The 18,878-nt window shown below is 44.0% G+C and overlaps 1 protein-coding gene across 2 annotated transcripts; it reads left to right on the plus strand.

Annotated features, from left to right (window-relative positions):
• The first annotated feature begins 70 nt into the window (after positions 1-70).
• On the plus strand, positions 71-15,693 carry SHISAL2A (shisa like 2A). Of its 2 annotated transcripts, none has more exons than XM_045035841.1 (3): positions 71-252; positions 5,636-5,775; positions 15,400-15,693. In XM_045035841.1, the coding sequence occupies exons 1-3, from the start codon at positions 71-73 to the stop codon at positions 15,666-15,668; spliced, it is 591 nt and encodes a 196-aa protein (XP_044891776.1). In that variant the 3' UTR covers positions 15,669-15,693. The 2 variants fall into 2 exon arrangements, with proteins under 2 accessions (XP_044891776.1, XP_011283332.1); XM_011285030.4 differs by having other exon boundaries at positions 15,415-15,693.
• Positions 15,694-18,878: the final 3,185 nt, after the last annotated feature.

The following is an 18,878-nucleotide window of genomic DNA, read 5'->3' on the forward strand; positions in this document are numbered from 1 at the left end:
GCTGTCTCCGTTCGTCCCTCGCCCAGCCGTCTGGTGGCCCGAGGCGGCAGCGGGCCCGGCGCGGGGCGCGATGAGCGGCGCCTGCACGAGCTACGTGAGCGCCGAGCAGGAGGTGGTGCGTGGCTTCAGCTGCCCGCGGCCGGGGGGCGAGGCGGCCGCCGTCTTCTGCTGCGGCTTCCGCGACCACAAGTACTGCTGCGACGACCCGCACAGCTTCTTTCCCTACGAGCACAGCTACATGTGGTGGCTCAGGTACCGGCCGGCCGTGGCCCTAACCCCAGCTAGAACCCCACTCCAGCCCTAGCCCCTTCGCCGCACCCTCGGCCCAGCGCGGGCTAAACCCTGAGCCCTCACCCAAATGCCCACCGCGACATCAGCATGGACCCCACCGGCCCTTTAGCCCTTCAGGCCCATTCCTGACCTTTGCTCTCATCCCGTCACCAACCCAACTCCCTCAGTAACCTCTTCCTCCATTCAGATCTAAGCTTGAACCTCACCCCAACTCCATCCCTACTCCCAACGTCATACTCCACCACCCTCAAACCAGCCCCAGATTACATACCAGCCCTCTTCCTGACACCACACTGTCTTCTCCCACAATCACTGGAAACCCAAACTCCACCCTCATTCAAATGCAAACCAGGGTCCCCATCCTAACATCAGCTGGACATCATCCCTGACTTTACCCACTGCGAAATACTGATCACCAGACCCAACCTCCCCCTGAATCCTCCAGGCAACCCACCTCAGCTCTTCTTCCCAACCCTGACTCCAAACATGGTCCAGCCCTACACCCAGACCTCAGCCCCAAGTCCTACTCCTCATCTCATACTATATCCCTAGTCAATCCCAGCCCAGTCCAGGTTCAACTCTTTCTTCCCCCTCATATTTACTTATTCTTTCAGCTACCCCTTACTGAGCACTTAGTTGTGCCAGGCCCTGGAGTGGGTACTGGGGATGTACTCCACTCCCGAGCTAAAGCAGAAGACCAAGGGATTAGAGATGCCTCCAAGTTCATCAGTGGCACAATGCTACAGCAGAAGCCAGCTCAGGCTATATTAATAGAAGTGTAATTTGGGTGGATCCCCACTCGTAGGACCTTAGTTTCCCTGCCTGTTCAGGGGAGGGGGTGGGTAGGACAGCACTGACATTCCTGGAGCTTAAGTGTGGTGCTGAGAGGGCAACGGGTCTCAGTGTCTCTCTGTCTCTAAAGGCCTCACCCAGAAAATAGGACGTGATCCTGAGCCTGCTCTGGAAAACAGACATCAGCAAAAATGGCGTGGGCCATCTCAGTAGATAGTGATTTTTTCTGTTCCTGTAGGTATGTGACCGGAGGCTGCATACCCTCTGGGTGGGAAAGGACAGTCTGCTGCAGAACCCATTCTGAGCCTCTGTCTTTGCATCTATCAAATGAAGAGCATGATAAATGATTGCCCCAATTTCTGACTTGGACCAAATGAGATAGAGGTGAAATCAACTTGGCATATGCCACTGACAATTACAGATACCACTTTTTGTAGACTGATTAATCTGTAATTCTGAAACCATTTTCAGATGGCCAAGTTTTCTGATCCTGCACATTTGGCTGCTGTCTGTAACCTGAGGAATTATACTAATTTATTCTCTATTCCCCCATATATTCATTCATTCCTTATAGCCTTTGCTTTGTGCCTGGTGCAATGCTAGGCAATAGTGACACAGAAATCAATTATTCCCTGCCCCCGAGGAGCTCATAGTCCATTCAGAGAGATATGTCATGCACCTAGAGTATAACAATGGAGGATTTGCTGAAGACTGAGTGTACTTAGCACTGAGCTGGGTGCTGAAATATGTCAGTGCTGACCTCCCTTTGAGGTATAGAGACAGTATAGAACTTTGGGGATGATTAGAAGGCTGTCCAAACCTTGGCTTTGTCACTTAATAGCTATGTGAATTAGGGCAATTACCTCTGAGTGGTATTTTTTTTAAGTTTGTTTATTTATTTATTTATTTATTTATTTATTTATTTATTTATTTATTAGTAATCTCTACATCCAACATGGGGCTCGAACTCATGACCCCAAGTCACATACTGCTCTGACTGAGCCAGCCAGGCGCCCCTCTGAGTCTCTTTTTTCATCTTCAAAATAACAATAGGAATACCTATCTCGTTGAATTGTTGTGAGGATTTAGTGAAATAAAATAATGCATGTGAGAGTGACTAATACATATTGCAGATGTTCAGTAAAAGGAGGTTTCTTTCCCTGGTTCATAGGTTGGGAAAGTGAAGCTTGGAGTATCGAAGTGAATTGTCCAAGACCATCTAGCAATGTATTGGCAGACTGAGGTTTAAAGAACAGTACCTAGGATCAACCGAGAGTTAGATGAATTCACACATTCACAACCCTGGCACATCTTTTCTCCAGTTTACAGATGAGAAAACTTGCAAGGAGCTAAGTTCCTATCTGGGAATGCCCTAGTGAGAGCAAGTGGCAGAGCTGGGATGAAAACTCAGGCCTGTCTGGCCCCACGTCCAGGTCTGTCCTGTGGCACAACTGTTTAAATCTAGCCTGGCTTTCTCATAACCCGCTCTACTCAGATCATTTGAAAAGATACTCACTGACCCTCCAATTCTGTGACCTCAAGAGCAGTTGAAAGGTTTAACATGCAGGGCTGACTCTTCCTAGGCTTGGACATAATGTGGTTCATAAACATCACAGACAGTTGCAAAGTGGAGGAGAGGAACTGAGGGTCCCCAGGACATCCAGGTAATCAGTGTGCTCTAACCCCTGAAACAACCCTCTGGTGTGCTCCACAGAGCCCTACCATAGCAGGGTGGAGACCTTGTTTGGCTCTAGACTCCATTTGGCCTTTTTCATGAAAGTTGGCCCTCAAAAACATAAAAATCTCCAGGTAAACAACTGTTTCCTTGTATAGTGCTCAAGGAGAATTGCTGTCTTTAAAAGTGTGTCTCAGGAAGTGAAGACTCCCTGTGGAGAAGCAGCTGGTGCTATCACATGTCTGGTCCACTTTCCAAACACCCTCTATCAGTAGCTCCATTTTTTTTTTTTTTTTTTAACCAGAATGTGAGCCAAAAGGCAGCAGCCTTGCAGCAGGACAGAACTGGGTGTCAGGCACTGGATATACACCACCTCATTTAATCTTTATGGACACCTGGTGAGAAAGGAACCTTTACAAATAAAGAAAATGAAGGTCAAGAGATGCAGGACTTTTCAGTTTACATGTGACAGAACCCAGATTTGAACTTAGAACTGCCCGACTCAAAAACCCTACCAAATGCTAGACTACCCCTCCAATTCTTTCCTAGAGGACACAGTGTGATCTTTCAGACTTGTAGATCTGTGAAATCCTACAAGGCTAGCAGCTCTTCAGCTTCCCACCCAGGGCAGGAAACTCCAACTTCATTGAAAAGTGTACTTATCCAGGTGTTCTTCACAAACCTGTGCAATAATAGAGAGCTTACCACCTCTTGAGGCAGTGCATTCACCTGGGGACAATGCTAATCATTTGAAGTTCATCTTATACCAAGCACAGATTTCCCCCTTAGAGCTTCCCCTGGCATTCCTGACTCTGTCCTTGGGGGCAGGTTCCTCTGTTCCCAGACAGACCATCAGAGACAGTGCCCGCTCCCTGACTGACTGCTAATCTAGGATGTATTCCCCCAGCTCTCTCACCCATTCTTCAAAGGGCCCTACTTTTATTTATTTATTTATTTATTTATTTATTTATTTATTTATTTAAAAAATATTTTTAATGTTTATTTATTTTTGACAGAGAGAGACAGAGCATGAGCAGAGGAGGGGCAGAGAGAGAGGGAGACACAGAATCTGAAGCAGGCTCCAGGCTCTGAGCTGTCAGCACAGAGCCCGACGCGGGGCCTGAACTCACAGACCTCGAGATCATGACCTGAGCCGAAGTCAGACGCTCAACCGACTGAACCACCCAGGCGCCCCAGGACCCTAGTTTTAGAGGTGGCCACAGATGTCCCATGGAAAGTATAGGGTCCCAACTGGAGCACAAGCCTTCCTTATAAACAGCATATCTCAAAAGAGGAAATAATGTTTAATTAAAGTACTTATGAGAACCAAAAGGTACTGCATGTTCACTGTGGAAAATGTGGAAGGGACAAGAGAAACAAAAAAGGAAAGAAATCATGGGAGATCAGGTGTCTTAGCTTGGATTCCCCCCAAAGACTCAGATACAAGAATTTGAGGTCAAGTAGTTTATATGGAAAGGCATCCTAGAAAACATCGGTAGACGGTGGGGGAGAGAGGCGGGGAAGGGTAGGAGCAAACAATGGTGTGTCACCACTGAGGGTCACAGGAGCTTAAACCTGCTGAACTCTGCTAGCCATTGCAGAAATTATACCTCAGAGTCATCCCACCTGAGGACCAGGAATTTATATACCAGTTTATATACCAGGGTATATAGGGAATATATGCCAGGGAATCTGTATACCAGGGTATTTATATACCAATTTCTGTCAGTCACTGGTTGTGTGCTGATGGGAGAAGGGAGGCATTAATTTTCCTGTACTTATGACCTGCTTGATGTACAGACGAAGACTGTTCTGGCCCAAGAAAGCTTTCAGGCAAAAGGATGCAGATGCTGGCATTTGAAACTCTGGCCAGAATATTCTATAATTATAAGACCAAATGGGACATAGACAGGACAACCACAGCCTGCGCTACACCCAGAGAGAGCCTGTTAGCAATTTGATGTATTTCTACCCGACCTTACAGATGTATAATTATGTAAATGTTTATGTTTATTTAAGTTGGCATTATGCTATATATTTAGTAGTGTGTCCTAGTCTTTTCACTTAACATTTTCCCATCAGAATTTATTCTTGACCTTAAATAATATTTGAAAATGTGTTTTTAATGGCTCTATATGATTCCACTGCAGTGTGTTCAATAATTTATTTAGCCAGGGGCACCGGGGTGGCTCAGTCTGTTAAGTGTCCGACTCTTGGTTTCACGTCGGGTCATGATCTCATGGCTTGTGGGTTCGAGCCCCGCATCTCAGAGCAGAGCCTGCTTGGGACTCTCTCTCTCTCCCTCTCTCTGCCCCTCCTCCCCTCCCCCAAAATAAATAAATAAACTTAAAAGTAATAATTGACTAAATAATTTATTTAGCCATGGTGAGGTGAAGGAACAGCAGTGAGGAGATATTCTAGATGTGGAATCCACACTGGTGCAATGACCCACTGGAGGGTGGGTCAGAAATTACTTTGAGGCTGGAAGGACAGCTGATTTTTAACTAAGGCTTACTCTTTGTCTTGATTTTTTAAGAAACAGCATCGTGGGGAGGGCTCTTTAAGACCATCTCCAGCTCCCTGGGGTGGAAGCAGGTTGAAGAAAGTAGGGAGGGAAGGCGAACAGAAGAAGGGGAATACATATTGAGTCCCAACTACGTGGTTGCACTGAAGCATGTCATGTTACATGTATGGTGAGTACTTGGCGTATAGCTAATGCTCTTTCTCATGCTTAGGTGCAGAAAGTCTGAGACAAGTAGAGACAGAACAAAAGCTGAAGCCAGCTGATTCCTATAATATCTACAATACTTCACATCTAACAGGCTGCCTCCCAAGTCCCTTCCCGACACTCAGCTCCCTCCTGTCTTCTCTCCCCAGTATTGGAGCCCTTGTGGGCCTGTCCATAGCAGCAGTGGTTCTCCTGGCCTTCATTGTCACTGCCTGTGTGCTCTGTTACCTGTTCATCAGCTCAAAGCCCCACACGAAGTTGGACCCAGGCTTAAGCTTACAGCCTACAGGTAAGAAATAGGCCTCAGGATTTCCGTGTATTGAACAGGCTAGCACCTTTACAGAGGGGAAATATTTAGAAGTGACGTACGAAATATTTGCTTCACGAGTGTTCCTAGAATATCCTGAAGCAGCAACACGTTTTTTAAGAGGGTCATGATCTGAACATTTTCATCCGAAGCTCTTCATGTGCTCAATGTTTATCAAAATAATTTGATATAGTCAAGATTCTATTTGTCACACAAAGATTAATCCATCTTGTGGATTTGCTAAGATAATGTTTTCATTCTAGCCTTAGAGAGTGAAAACTGATTTTAATATTGTCCCAAAATAGAATTAATAAGAAAAACTGAGTTTGTTCAGAAATTAAATAGTTATTTTTCGATAATCTGAATTTTTGGACTACCCCTTCCTTCATTAGCACAGGCCATCTAAAGCCTCAAAGGGGGGCGCCTGGGTGGCACGGTCGGTTAAGCGTCCGACTTCAGCCAGGTCATGATCTCGCGGTCCGTGAGTTCGAGCCCTGCGTTGGGCTCTGGGCTGATGGCTCGGAGCCTGTTTCCGATTCTGTGTCTCCCTCTCTCTCTGCCCCTCCCCTGCTCATGCTCTGTCTCTCTCTGTCCCAAAAATAAATAAACGTTGAAAAAAAAAAAATTTAAAGCCTCAAAGGCCCCCTGCCCAAAAAACAGTATTGCTTTTTCATAAGTCTTTATTGCACACATTTTTACGACCTCTGCAAGGTACTATGAAAGATACAAGTCCCTACTGGCAAATGATCTTTCTGTATGGTTTGGCAAACAACACTCAAAATGAGTATTATTATCTCCACTTTACAGATGAGATGAGAGATGAGAGAATCGAGGCTAAGACAGATTAGATGACTTAACTCAAAGTGTCACAGCCAATAAATGGTAAGGGTGAGTGGATGCCTGGCTGGCTCAGTTGATAGAGCATGTGACTTTTGATACTGGGGTCCTTAGGTCAAGCCCCACGTTAGGTGGACAGCCTACTTTAAAAAAATAAATTAAAAAAATTTTTTTAAAAGGTAAGGCTGGAATTCAGCTCATGTTTTTCTACCTTAAATCATGCTCTTCTGCCCAACCCAAACAAGAGTAGATTTGAATGAGTGCTGAGTTAGCAAAGTTGTTGGTTGGGTAAAAGGAGGAAAGGCATTCCAGGTTAGAGTAAATAATGGGTAAAAGTGTGTGGGCAGTTCTGAGTAAGAGCTATGCAGTGACTGGTTCATTTATCACGGGGCCCCACAGGAAATAAGGCCAGGCAGGACCTGAGGAATTTAAGCTAAGCAGAAGCAAGGGCGGCAATTATCAGGGACGTAGAAAGGTGCGGAGTAGCTAAGTTTCAGAAGAAGATAGAGGGTTTTTTCAGTTGTAAAAGATTAATTTTCCAACTTAACAACTTGTGCAACAAACAACAGCACAAGAACCCTTCTCCGATCCTGATGACAATGAATAATCCTGCTGCTGCTGAGCAATGAAAAGCAGAAGGGATGAGGGTGGAAGGATTCTTCTGGCTCCCCTTGTAGTCAGGAATATGGGAAGCAGTGGCAGGGAATAGGAAGAAAGCCCTGAGCCTAGATCCAGACAGCTCAGGGAGACCAGAGACAGCCCAGGCTTCAACTTTTCCAGAGAAAGATCAGAGAAGTTAATGAAAGGCACGAAAGAAACTATCTCAGGAGATATAGCATGTATGTAGATAGGAAGGCTCAATATCATAGACATATCAGATCTTAAAAAATTAATCTATAAATAAAAATCCCAACAAAATGTTTCATGGAATTTGTCAAATTAGTTCTAAAATTAATGTAGAAGAGTAAAGGGAGAGACTAAACAAAACAATTTTGGAAAAGAAAGAAGAGGGGCACCTGGGTGGCTCATTCAGGTGAGCATCCGACTCTTGGTTTTGGTTCAGGTCATGATCTTATGGTTCATGAGTTCAAGCCCCACATTAGGCTCTGTGCTAACAGCTTGGAGTCTGGAGCCTGCTTTAGATTCTGTGTCTCCCTCTCACTGTGCCCCTTCCCTGCTCATACTCTGTCTCTCTCTTAAAAATAAATAAACAGTAAAAAATTAAAAAAAAAAAAAAGGGAAAAGAAAGAGACAAGGGACTTACCCTATCAGATAACAGACATTTTAGGAAGATATATTGTCTGCTTGATATTGGCACAGCAATTGACAGACAGAATTAGCAATGCAGTGCTAATTTGTACATTTGCCCCCCAGGGACATTTGGCAATGTCTGGAGACATTTTTGGTTGTTCCAACTGGGGAAGGTATCTCTTGATAGAGACCAGGGATGCTGTTAAACATCCTACAATACAGAGGACAACACTCCACAACAAAGAGTTATGCAACCCAAAATTAAATAGTGCCAATGTTGAAAAACACTAGATTAAAAAAAGAGTCCAGAAACAGACTGATTAAAATGTAGGAATTTGAATTAAACACTTAAAAAAATTTTCTTAAATAAGGGAAAAATTGGCAAATTTGCCTTCATCAAATCCAAATAGACATGAAATAAAAATAAGATAAAAGTGGGGTGCCTGAGTGTCTCAGTCAGTTAAGCGTCCAACTCTCGGTTTTGGCTCAGGTCATGATCTCACAGTTTTGTGAGTTCAAGCCCTGTGTCAGGCTCTGCACGGGCAGCGTGCAGCCTGCTTGGGATTCTGTCTCTTCCCCTCTCTCTCTCTGCCCTTCCCCTGCTCATGCTCTCTCTGTCTCTCTCAAAATAAATAAATGAACTTAAAAAAATTGTTTTTAAAAAGACAAAAGACATTATAAATAACATTACAAAACAAGTGGTGGACTGCAAAGTTATTAGAAACATAAAAATAAATACACACATATAGACAATCCTCATTATTCACAGATTTGATATTTGTGAAATTGTGTACTTGCTAAAATTTATCTGTAACCTCAAAATCAATACAGTGTTTTTGAGGTCATTTGTGGATGTGGACATGTGCAGAGCAGCAAAAAGTTTGAGTTGCCCATCACGCACATACCCAGCTGAGGTTAAACAAGGCTACACTCTGCCTTCTTGTTTTCAGCTCTCATACTGTAAACAAGTATATATTTAGTACCATGTTTTTTGCATTTTTGTGATTTTTGTTAATTTCACTGTTTAAAATGCCCCCCAAATATAGTGCCAAAGTATTATTGTCTACTGTTCCTAAGCATAAGAAGGCTGCTGTGCCCTGTGGAGAAAACACATGTGTTTTAAACTTTGTTTTGGCAGGAGTTATAATGCTGTTGGTCATGAGTTCAATGTTAATGAATCAACAATGTATATTAAATAATGTGTCTTCAAACAGAAACACACACAAAATAAATTCATGTATTGGTCAGATGACAAAACTGTTGTGACCAGAGGCTCACAGGAACCCAACCTAGCATTTCCCCAGGAGCAATGATTCAGTATTCATTAATTCAGTGTTTGTGATGACTTTATAGAATATAACTACTGCGGGGTGCCTGGGTGGCTCAGTCAGTTGAGTGTCTGACTCTTGATTTTGGCTCAGATCATGATCTTGTGGTTGTGGGACCAAGCCCCGCATCAGGATCTGCACTGACAGTACAGAGCCTGCTTGGGATTCTCTCTCTCTCTCTCTCTCTCTCTCTCTGCCCCTCCTCTGCTTCTGCTCTCAGTCTCTCTCAAAATAAAGAAACAAATTTAAAAAAATAAATGTTAAGAAAAGAGTATAACTACTGTGAATTATGAGAATCAACTATATATAAAGTAGAGGCGAGGTATACAGGCACATCTTTAAACAAATGAGAAAAACATAATCTACAAAAAAAGAAATTCAAATGCTCAGTACACATGAAAAGATGCTCAGCCTTACTAATAATCAGAAGAGTGCAGTTTAAGAATGAAGTAACTTTTAAAAACAATTACATTGGCGGGCCCCTGGTTGGCTCAGTCAGAAGAGCATGTGACTCTTGATCTCGGGGTTGTGAGTTCAAGCCCCACATTGGGGGTAGAGGTTACTAAAAAAATAAATAAATAAACTTAAAAAAATCAATTACACTGGCAAAAGTCCAAAAATGGATCATATTAATAGTGAGAAGTTCAGGTGTGAGGAATTGATCCCGTCATATGCGACTGGTAAGAGAATAACTTGGACAACCACTTTGTGGAGCAACTTGGCAATATCTATTGAAACTAAAAAAAATAAAATAAAATAAAATGTATATATACACACACATCCTATACTCCATAATTCCACTGTAATTATCTGCCTTAGAGAAATAGTTGCACTAGGAGGGGCTTGTAAAGATAGATCCATGATAACTTGTTATAATTAGAAACAAACTAAATGTCCATCAGTAGAGGAATAATGAAATATGATATCACAGTTAAAAGGAATGAACTAGCTCTAAATACACCATCTCATTTGCTCTTCAAATAACTGGGCAGAGCACAGATCTTATTGCTATCCATTTTACAGATGAGGATTTTACAGACTGAGGCCCAGCGTCACCTAGTGAGTGAGTGACAGAACCAACTCAACCTCCACCCTCCTTCCTCTCCTTATCCCTGTGCCATCAAAGGGAAGTCCTCACCATGTGCCAGACACTGAAACTTTATGTGCACTCTCTCATCTAATTTTCCCAAATGGGTTAATGATTGTCACCCCTTTTACAGATGTGAACACCAGGTCTCAGAGAGGTTAGATGACTGGCCCAAGGATTTACAGCTTGTAAACTGCAGAACTGGAATTCAAATACATGTGTCTTTCTGCCTCCCAAGTCCTCCTCTTTCTGTGTTGCCAGGCCAGGTGTGTGAGGTGTTCCTGCTTGTGACCTGCTTCTCTTACCTCTCCTTGTTTTATCCCCCAAACCTTTCTGACTCAAAGGAGATATAGTTCATTCTTTGGCCGTGTGAATGAAAACCACCCTCCTACTTTTCACTGCTCAGCCACCAGGTAGATTATTCAGTCCGTAGGGTTTGAGGCAGTTGTGTTCTTGCTTTTTGCTGCTGCTGCTGCTGCTGCTGCTGCTGCTGCTTCTTCTTCTTCTTCTTCTTCTTCTTCTTCTTCTTCTTCTTCTTCTTTTTTTAAGATTTTATTTTTGAGTAATCTCTACACCCAATGTGGGGCTTGAACTCACAACCCTGAGATCAAGGGTCACATGCTCTAACAGAGTGAGAGAGCCATGCGCCCCTTGCTTATTTTTAAGACGGAAAATGCATTTCCTGACCTTTTATTAAGTGATAGCTTTCAGCTCTCTTTGCATTTTGCCCAAACTCAACTCTTAGCTCCTCCCCTTCTTCATTAAGTGCTATGCTCTCCTTCCTCTGAATACACAGTGTTTAACCAGGAGCTTCTCATTTCTCCAGCATCTGAGACAGTTTAAAAAAAAAATTAATGTTTATTTATTTTTGAGAGAGAGACAGAACATGAGTGGAGGAAGGGCAGAGAGAGAGGGAAACACAGAATCCAAAGTAGGCTCCAGGCTTTGAGCTGTCAAGACAGAGCCCAACACGGGGCTTGAACCCATGAAACGTGAGATCATGACCTGAACTGAAGTCAGATGCTTAACCGACTGAGCCACTCAGACACCCCATCTGCATCTGAGACAGTTTATAAGCCCACTATCTTACATTCATCAGAGCTTTCCCCTTCACAAAGAAAGACTTTTCACTTCTGTCTCCCTCTCTGGTAGGACATGTGGAGAGATCATCAGCCCCATTTTACAGCAGACGGAACCAAGGCTTAGCCAAGGGAAGTGAATTAGCCAAGTCCACACAGCTAGTGAGCTTGTGTTGCTGAGGTATCAAGCCCAATCTCCCAGACTCTAAAGACTACGATTATTGCACTGTATCTTGGGGCCATGATATCTGACTATGGGGACATGGGCAGTGTAGGGAGTGAGAACCTTAGTAAGAGCACAGTGGGAATGGACCTGAGTTTCTGAAAATAGTTCTTTCTGCTGCTCAGGCATTCTGTACTATCCCATCACACCCACACCAATCCCATCACCCAAACTCAGGATGCAACAAAGACCGTAACTTTCTTACTCTGGTACTTTGTGAGGAACTAGCTTGATCAGAAGGGTGACTGAGTTCCTACTGTTGTGCCAGGTGCTATGCTTTAAACACCTTATCCCATTTAACCAGCTCAACTACTCTGCCAAGTGGTTATTATCAACCCTATTTTGCAGATGAGGTGAATGAGGTAAGTGTAGAGGTGATATTCCGACCTAGGTACGTTTAGTAAGAGACCAAAAAAAGGGGGGGGAAATGAGAGACAAGAGTTCAATTTTCCCTCTAAAAGTGTTGGTGGGAGATCATTAATCAGCCATTCTCATCATCCATCAGCTTGGTGTTTTCATAAAGTTAAACATACACTTACTATACGTATTAGTTTCCTACAGCCCCTGTAACAAATGACCACAAACTTGGTGGCTTAGCATAACAGAAATGTATTAATTATCTCACATTCCAAATCAGTTTCACTGGATTGAAATCAAAGGCTCCAGGGGAGAATCTGTTCCCTGCCTTGTCCAGTTTCTGGTGACTGCCAGCATTCCTTTGCTTGTAGCTGTATCCCTCCAATCATACACTCTACATGTGTCTTCATATCACTCTGCGTGTGTCCATCTCCCTCTGCCTTTCTCTTATAAAGGCAGTTGTGTTGGCATTTAGGGCCCACCCAGATAATTCAGGATAATATCCTCATCTCAAAACCCTTAATTTTATCACATCTGCAAAACTTTACCATATAAGGTAACATTCACAGGTTCCAGAGATTAGGACCTGATATCTTTGGGGGCCACCATTCAGCCCACTATACCATACAAATCAGCAATCACACTCCTAGGTGTTTATCCTAGAGAAATGAAAATGTATGTCTGCACAAAGCCTATACATGAATGTTCATAGCAGCTTTATTTGTAATTGATGAAAACTAGAAACAACCCAGATGTCCTTCAATGAGCAGATGGTACAACTATACAATGGCACATATGCAGCCATAAAAAGGAATGCACTATTGATACGCACAACAGTTAAATGGATCTCAAGGGTATTATGTCAGATAAAAAAAGCCAATCTCAAAAGGTGGTATACTATATACTTCTATTTATATAACACTTCTGGAATGACAAAATTATAGTAATGGAGAAAAGGTTGGTGGTTACCAGGAGTTAGGTTTAGGAGGAAGGTCTGACTATAAAGACATAGCATGAAGAAGTTTTTTCTGTGGTAATGAAACAGTTCTTTATCCTGACTGTGGCAGTGATTATATAACTATGTATGTGATAAACTTTGATAGTACCATACACCAAAAAACAAAAAAAACATATAAAAACTGGTAAAAATTGAACAGGATTTGTAGTTTAGTTCATCGTATTGTATCCATGTCAGTCTCCTAGTTTTGAAGTTATTCTGTGGTTATTTAAGATTTTACCATTGGGGAAAGCTAGGTGAAGGGTAAACTGCAACTCTCTACTATTTTTGTAACTTCTTATGAGTCTTAAATTAGTTAAAAAATAGAAAGGTCAAAAGAAAACAAAGGAAATCTATTGGCTCTGTGGGTGAGAAGTCCAAAAGTCAGGTGGGCTTTCTGGATGGTTTGAATAGAAGTTCACTATGTCCTTAGGCTTGTGTCTCCATCCTCTAAGATTCTCTCGGCTCTACCCTCTATTTTGTGTTGGCTTACTCCTCAGGCTGACTTTTCTTATGGTAGTAAGTTGACTACCAGCAGTCCCTGGGACCACTAGCTTTTTGTTTCCTTCTAGCCAGGAGAAGAAAGAGGGAACTATCCCTTCTTTCAAGGGGAAAGGTGTGAGCTCTACTCTTACTGGACCGTTAAGGTCATGTGTCCAACCCTAAACCAATCACCGTGCCCAGGGAAATGCTATGCACCCATTGCCAATCCATGTGGCAAAGGAATGGGATTACCCGATTGGCTCAGACCACCCAGGCCCCACAACTGGAGCTGGGATGGGGCCAATACCACCCAAATATAATTGCTATTAACAGGTGGGAAGAGGTGGGATGTATGTTAGGTAGCCAACTCCAATATCCAATACAACCTCCTTCTTGAAACTCACTCTTCCCTTAGTTTTGAAGGCATCATTCTTCCTGGACATCCCCCATCAATGGGTCTTTTAAAGCATAGGTGTTTTTTAGACAGATAAGGTATAAAATGTCATTCCAAGCAGAAGACATCGCATAAGCAAAAAACCAGAGATGTGAAGGAATGAAACTGTTTAGGGAACAATGAAAACCTTGGTAACCCAAAGTGTAGAATTCTTAAGGGAAGGGTGAGAGTAATGAAGCTAAAGAGAAGGGGGATTGGGCCAGTATGTGAAGAGCCTTGAATACGACCCCAAGGACGCAGGTAATGGGAAGACATTGAAGGCTTTTGAGAAAAAACAGTACGTGGACTCACTTGACTTTAGAAAGCTCTCTCTGGCCACAAACTAGAGGATAGATTGGAGGGGGTCTAACTGGAAGCTGTTCCAGTGGTCTAGGAGGAAGAAGATGTGACTGAGGGTGGTAGCCTTGAAGATGTAAAGAAATGGGTGAATATGGAAGATGGTGATTGGTGGAATCTGCAGGACTCACATTTCTGGCTTGAATACTTGATACACTTTTTTTTTTTTTTTTTAGTTATCTCTACCTCCAACATGGGGCTCGAACCCACAACCCCAAGATCAAAAGCCACCTGCTCTACCAACTGAGCCAGCCAGGTGCCCCTGAACACTTGATGCACTCTTTATTCAAAAAAGCAGGAATGCTCAATTGTGTTAAATGCTCCTGATAAGTCAAGGGATATAAGGATTTGTAAGTGACCATGGGATTTAGTGACAAAACATTTTGAGGCAAGTTGGGGGAAGTACCTAAGTCAATTACAGCAGAATAAGTCATGAATGGGAAATAGGGAATACTAGGGAATACTAGGGAATACTAAGGCCAAGCGAGCCTCCTTTCAAGCTCATATATAAGAAGAGAGAATAAAGCAGTAGCTGAAGAGAGTCGTGGAATCTATTCTTAAAGAAGAGAATAATGTATCTTTTAAAATTTTCCAGCACTTCTCTGCATGCTAGCTATGTAGTCAGCCTGTATCTTCATCTATAAAATGAGTTTTCAGTAGTACCTATCTTATGGGTTTATGGTCAAGGTCAAGTCTTCATTTTTCCTAACAATTGTTTATTGTCCGTCTCCCCGAGTAGACTTTAACTTCATTAGAAACACTGATAGCTCGGGGCGCCTGGGTGGCTCAGTCGGTTAAGTGTCCGACTTTGGCTCAGGTCATGATCTCACGGTCCGTGAGTTCGAGCCCCGCATCAGGCTCTGGGCTGATGGCTCAGAGCCTGGAGCCTGTTTCAGATTTTGTGTCTCCCTCTCTCTCTGCCCCTCCCCTGTTCATGCTCTGTCTCTCTCTGTCTCAAAAATAAATAAACGTTAAAAAAAAATTAAAAAACAAAAGAAACACTGATAGCTCCTAGTGAATGATGTAGTATGTTGTTAATAACTATTTGTTAAGCAAATGATGAATTTAAGACTATAAGCACAGTCCTACTCCAGGTAAGCACTCAGGGAAGTTAGCCAGGGTGGATGGGACTGTGGGGGAGGAAGGTCTGCATGAGGAAACCCCATACCTTCAGCCTGCTGTTTTCCAGACCCCAAGGAGGAGGCGCCCCCTGACTGCCAAGGTGGGAATACAGGCACTTTGATGGAAGTGCCAGGAGTGAGCGCTCTTGGGCAGAATCACCCTTTCCTGAACCCACGGCTGGACTGCAGTGAGGAGCAGGCTATGGACCCCAAGTGCTTTCTCCAGCACTGCTTCATGGCCACAGTGACTGTCAGCGACATTCCAGGCAGCCCTGAGGAGGCCCCTGTCCCAAATCTAGACCCACGTGGACCAGCCCCATAAACATCGAATAAATGTCTCTACATCATCCTTTTCTGGAGCCTCTTTTCCATGAAAGATGGGGGTGGGGATGATCAAAGGGACCTTGGAGCCCAGTGGGATACATGAGGGCTTTCCCCAGAAATCCCACCCAGGCCTTGCTTTGCACCCATTTATATTGCTGTGCCTGGACTACTGTGGGCCAAAGACAGTTTAGACATGAGTCCCAGAGAAATGGTCGGTAATAACTCCATGCAATCAGAGGGAAGCTTGAGGCCTCTGGAGGCTCAGAGGAGCCCCTTACCCAACTTAGGGAGCAAGAGAAGTCTGACTTGGTCTTCCTGTCACAGAGCAGGTATACCTAGGATGCCCCGGAAAGATGGCTGGGACCCAGAAGCAGGTGACTTCTACCTCTCCTGCAGCTCTGCCCCAAGGAACAGAATGAGAGGGAGTGTAGAGTACACGGAGCCCAGCCACATTTAATATCATTTAATTTCTTAGTTGGATGAAAGAGTGAATAAACAAGAGAGGGAATGTATGGTTAACAGACTGAACACAGGCTGCACAGTGTAGACGCAGCCACCTCCTGTCCTCATGTGGTCTTGATAAAGTCCCTAACTCTCCCTGAGCCTCAGTTCCCTTGCTGGGTTATGGTGAGTGTTCAATGAGATGATGGTTATGTTCTGCCTTCATAAATATGAAAGTGCTACAAAGACTTTTGAAACTACAGTTGGGTGTTTTTCAATATAATGAGTAAGAGCAGGGACTCTGGAACCAAATATCTGGTTCAAATCCTGTCCCTGCCCTTACTTCCTAGGTGACATTTGTGCCTCAGTTCTCTCATCTATGCAAGCAGGTATAATAGTAGGACCTGCCTTATAGAGTTTGGGGGAAGATTAAATCACTTAGTCCATACAAAGTACTTAGAACAGTGTTGGCAAATGGAAAGCACTATGTATTAGCTATTGCCATTATATTATTATTATTATTAATTTTATTGTTAAGGGATCTTAGGGGGGATGGCTGACTTCCACCCCTCTCCTGGCTGTTCTCTTTATCTTAACTTTGCAAGTGGCTTTAGGCTTTGCCTTGGGAGCACAAGGTAAGGATCGAGGAGATTCGGTGGCCACTGAAAGCAGCTCTTGACATTTCTAAGAGTGACATGAACTGCTGCTAGATTTGGCAACAGTGAAATAGCCACTCTTAGATATTTGTTCATGGGGCCTGAGCCAGCCAAGGGCACATGGTGGAGTGGCAAGGCAGAGTGAGTCACCTTCAGAAGTGCCCTAGACTGAAAGTCAAGAGGCCTCGGTTCTGGTCTTCATTTGTTGTCCTGTGTGTATGTATACACACATAGGTAGGTATGTGTGCATGCACATGTGCCTGCGTATATGTCTATGTGAGTGCACATGTGTGCATGCATGTGTATTTTATTTTGTGTATGTATGTGTCTTTTATTATTAGCTCTCTGAAGCCAGCACCTTTGTCCACTTATTGTATGTACATCCATCTATTCTGTGCCAAGAACTGTGCAGGTTACTGGAAACAAAAAGGAATCAGCCACAGCTGCTACCTCAAGGGGCTCACATGGAGAGCAAGGAGAGCACACAAAAGGGCAGTGGGCCCAATGGTGGCCCCTTATGCAGTTTGAGTGAGGAATAAGTGATGTCTGAGCTGAATCATCAAAGATGAGTCAAAGTTTCCAGGTGAGACAAGGTCAGAAGACATAATGTTCAGAGTACAACCTGTACCAAAACAGAGAGAGCCTAGCACATCTCAGGAACTGCAAGTCATATGTTGGAGCGAGCGCTTAGGGTACTTTTTTTGTGTGTGTAAGTGGGAGTGGGTGACAGACGGGAGGTTTAGTCACTGACGTTTTGTATGACCTTTCACAGGACAGATCCTGTCTCTCTCCTTAGTATCCCCATCAGTAAATTTCAGTTTTCCTCTGAACTTTCTGTGCTGGATCTTCTGGGAGGTTACAAGGGAGAATCCAACACAGCCTTTAGGCTGCTCACGGTCTGACAGGGGGACATAATCGGTAAATTCTAAAAACTCAAGTGGTCATCAGTGGCCTAAGCAGTGGTTCTCAAACTTCAGACTGCATCAGAATCAGACGGAGGGCTTGTTAAAGCACAGATTGCTGGGTCTGCCTCTCTGCCACCTCTTTCCTACCTTGGAGTGTCTGAATCTGTAGGTCTGGAATAAGTCCCCACAATTTTAACTGGTTCCAGGGGATGCTGCTGCTGCTGGTCTGGGTCCACCTTTTTGAGCATGACTGGCCAGGAAAAACAAAGAGGAATCAGCTGGAGAGATTAAGAGCCAGCCTCACACTGAGCAGGGTCCTGAAGGTCTAGGAGAACATCCCCCAGCAGGAGTCTGTATGGATGGGTTGCGGATAGGTGAAAAACAGACTGTGTGTGTTGCCTTTGCTGACCTGTACATCCCAGGCCCCATAAAGCTCTTCCCATCCCCCATGTTTAAGGTTCTCCCTTTTGAATTTAATCAATCCTCAGAGCTGGCTTTCACTGGGGTTGGCTTGTCTGAGTCTGAGGTCAGAAACAAACTGCCCACCCTCTGCAGTGGGAGCCCCCCCCCCCCCCCAGGGCAGTTGAGGAGGAAGGAAGCTGGGTGGGCTGACGCACAGACAGAAATAGTCTGAGCTCACCGCTGCTCCCAAGCACACATCGACCAGCAATTATCTCTTGTAAATTGCTTTCCTGGTTATGTTCAGAACATGTGTGTGTGCCTGCCTGAGAACAAACACTCGGAAGCCACAGGGTGAAGGTGGCTAGCTGGGGAGTGGGCTCTAAATGAAAGGGAGCCCAAGTCTGAATCTTCAGCAAAGAATTAGGAAACTGCTGAATCTTAGAACTCAGAAATACTAGAACTTTGCACTCGCCTTTATAATACTCCTATCAGTTGGTTTTCCAGCCTCTCCTCAAACATTCTCATTTGTTTATTCCTTCAACATTGACTGACAACAATTCTCTGTCAGGATCTGGGCTAAATGAAGTCCCAGTCCCTGTCCTCAGGAGCTCATGGCTATGGCATCTACAGGAGATCCCTAACACAGCTAAGGGCTTCGGGAAGCTTCTTGGAGGAAGCGATGCCTGAATTAAGTCTTGAAGCACCCAGTGACAGGTGAAAGGGGGTTTGTGGTACAAGACGGGGAACAGCATTCAAGGAAGGCACAGGGAACAGTATACACAAAGGTCCAGAGCTAGGAATGAG

Source organism: Felis catus, chromosome C1 (assembly GCF_018350175.1).
Source record: "Felis catus isolate Fca126 chromosome C1, F.catus_Fca126_mat1.0, whole genome shotgun sequence".
Classification (NCBI taxonomy): domain Eukaryota; kingdom Metazoa; phylum Chordata; class Mammalia; order Carnivora; family Felidae; genus Felis; species Felis catus.

What these genes read in the sequence shown, in the direction of transcription:
- SHISAL2A (XM_045035841.1), top strand. Translation starts at nt 71, where the DNA reads ATGAGCGGCGCCTGCACGAGCTACGTGAGCGCCGAGCAGGAGGTGGTG. An exon ending in AGCTACATGTGGTGGCTCAG is followed by an intron (nt 253 to 5,635) that starts GTACCGGCCGGC and finishes TTCTCTCCCCAG; the next exon opens with TATTGGAGCCCTTGTGGGCC. An exon ending in CTTAAGCTTACAGCCTACAG is followed by an intron (nt 5,776 to 15,399) that starts GTAAGAAATAGG and finishes CCATACCTTCAG; the next exon opens with CCTGCTGTTTTCCAGACCCC.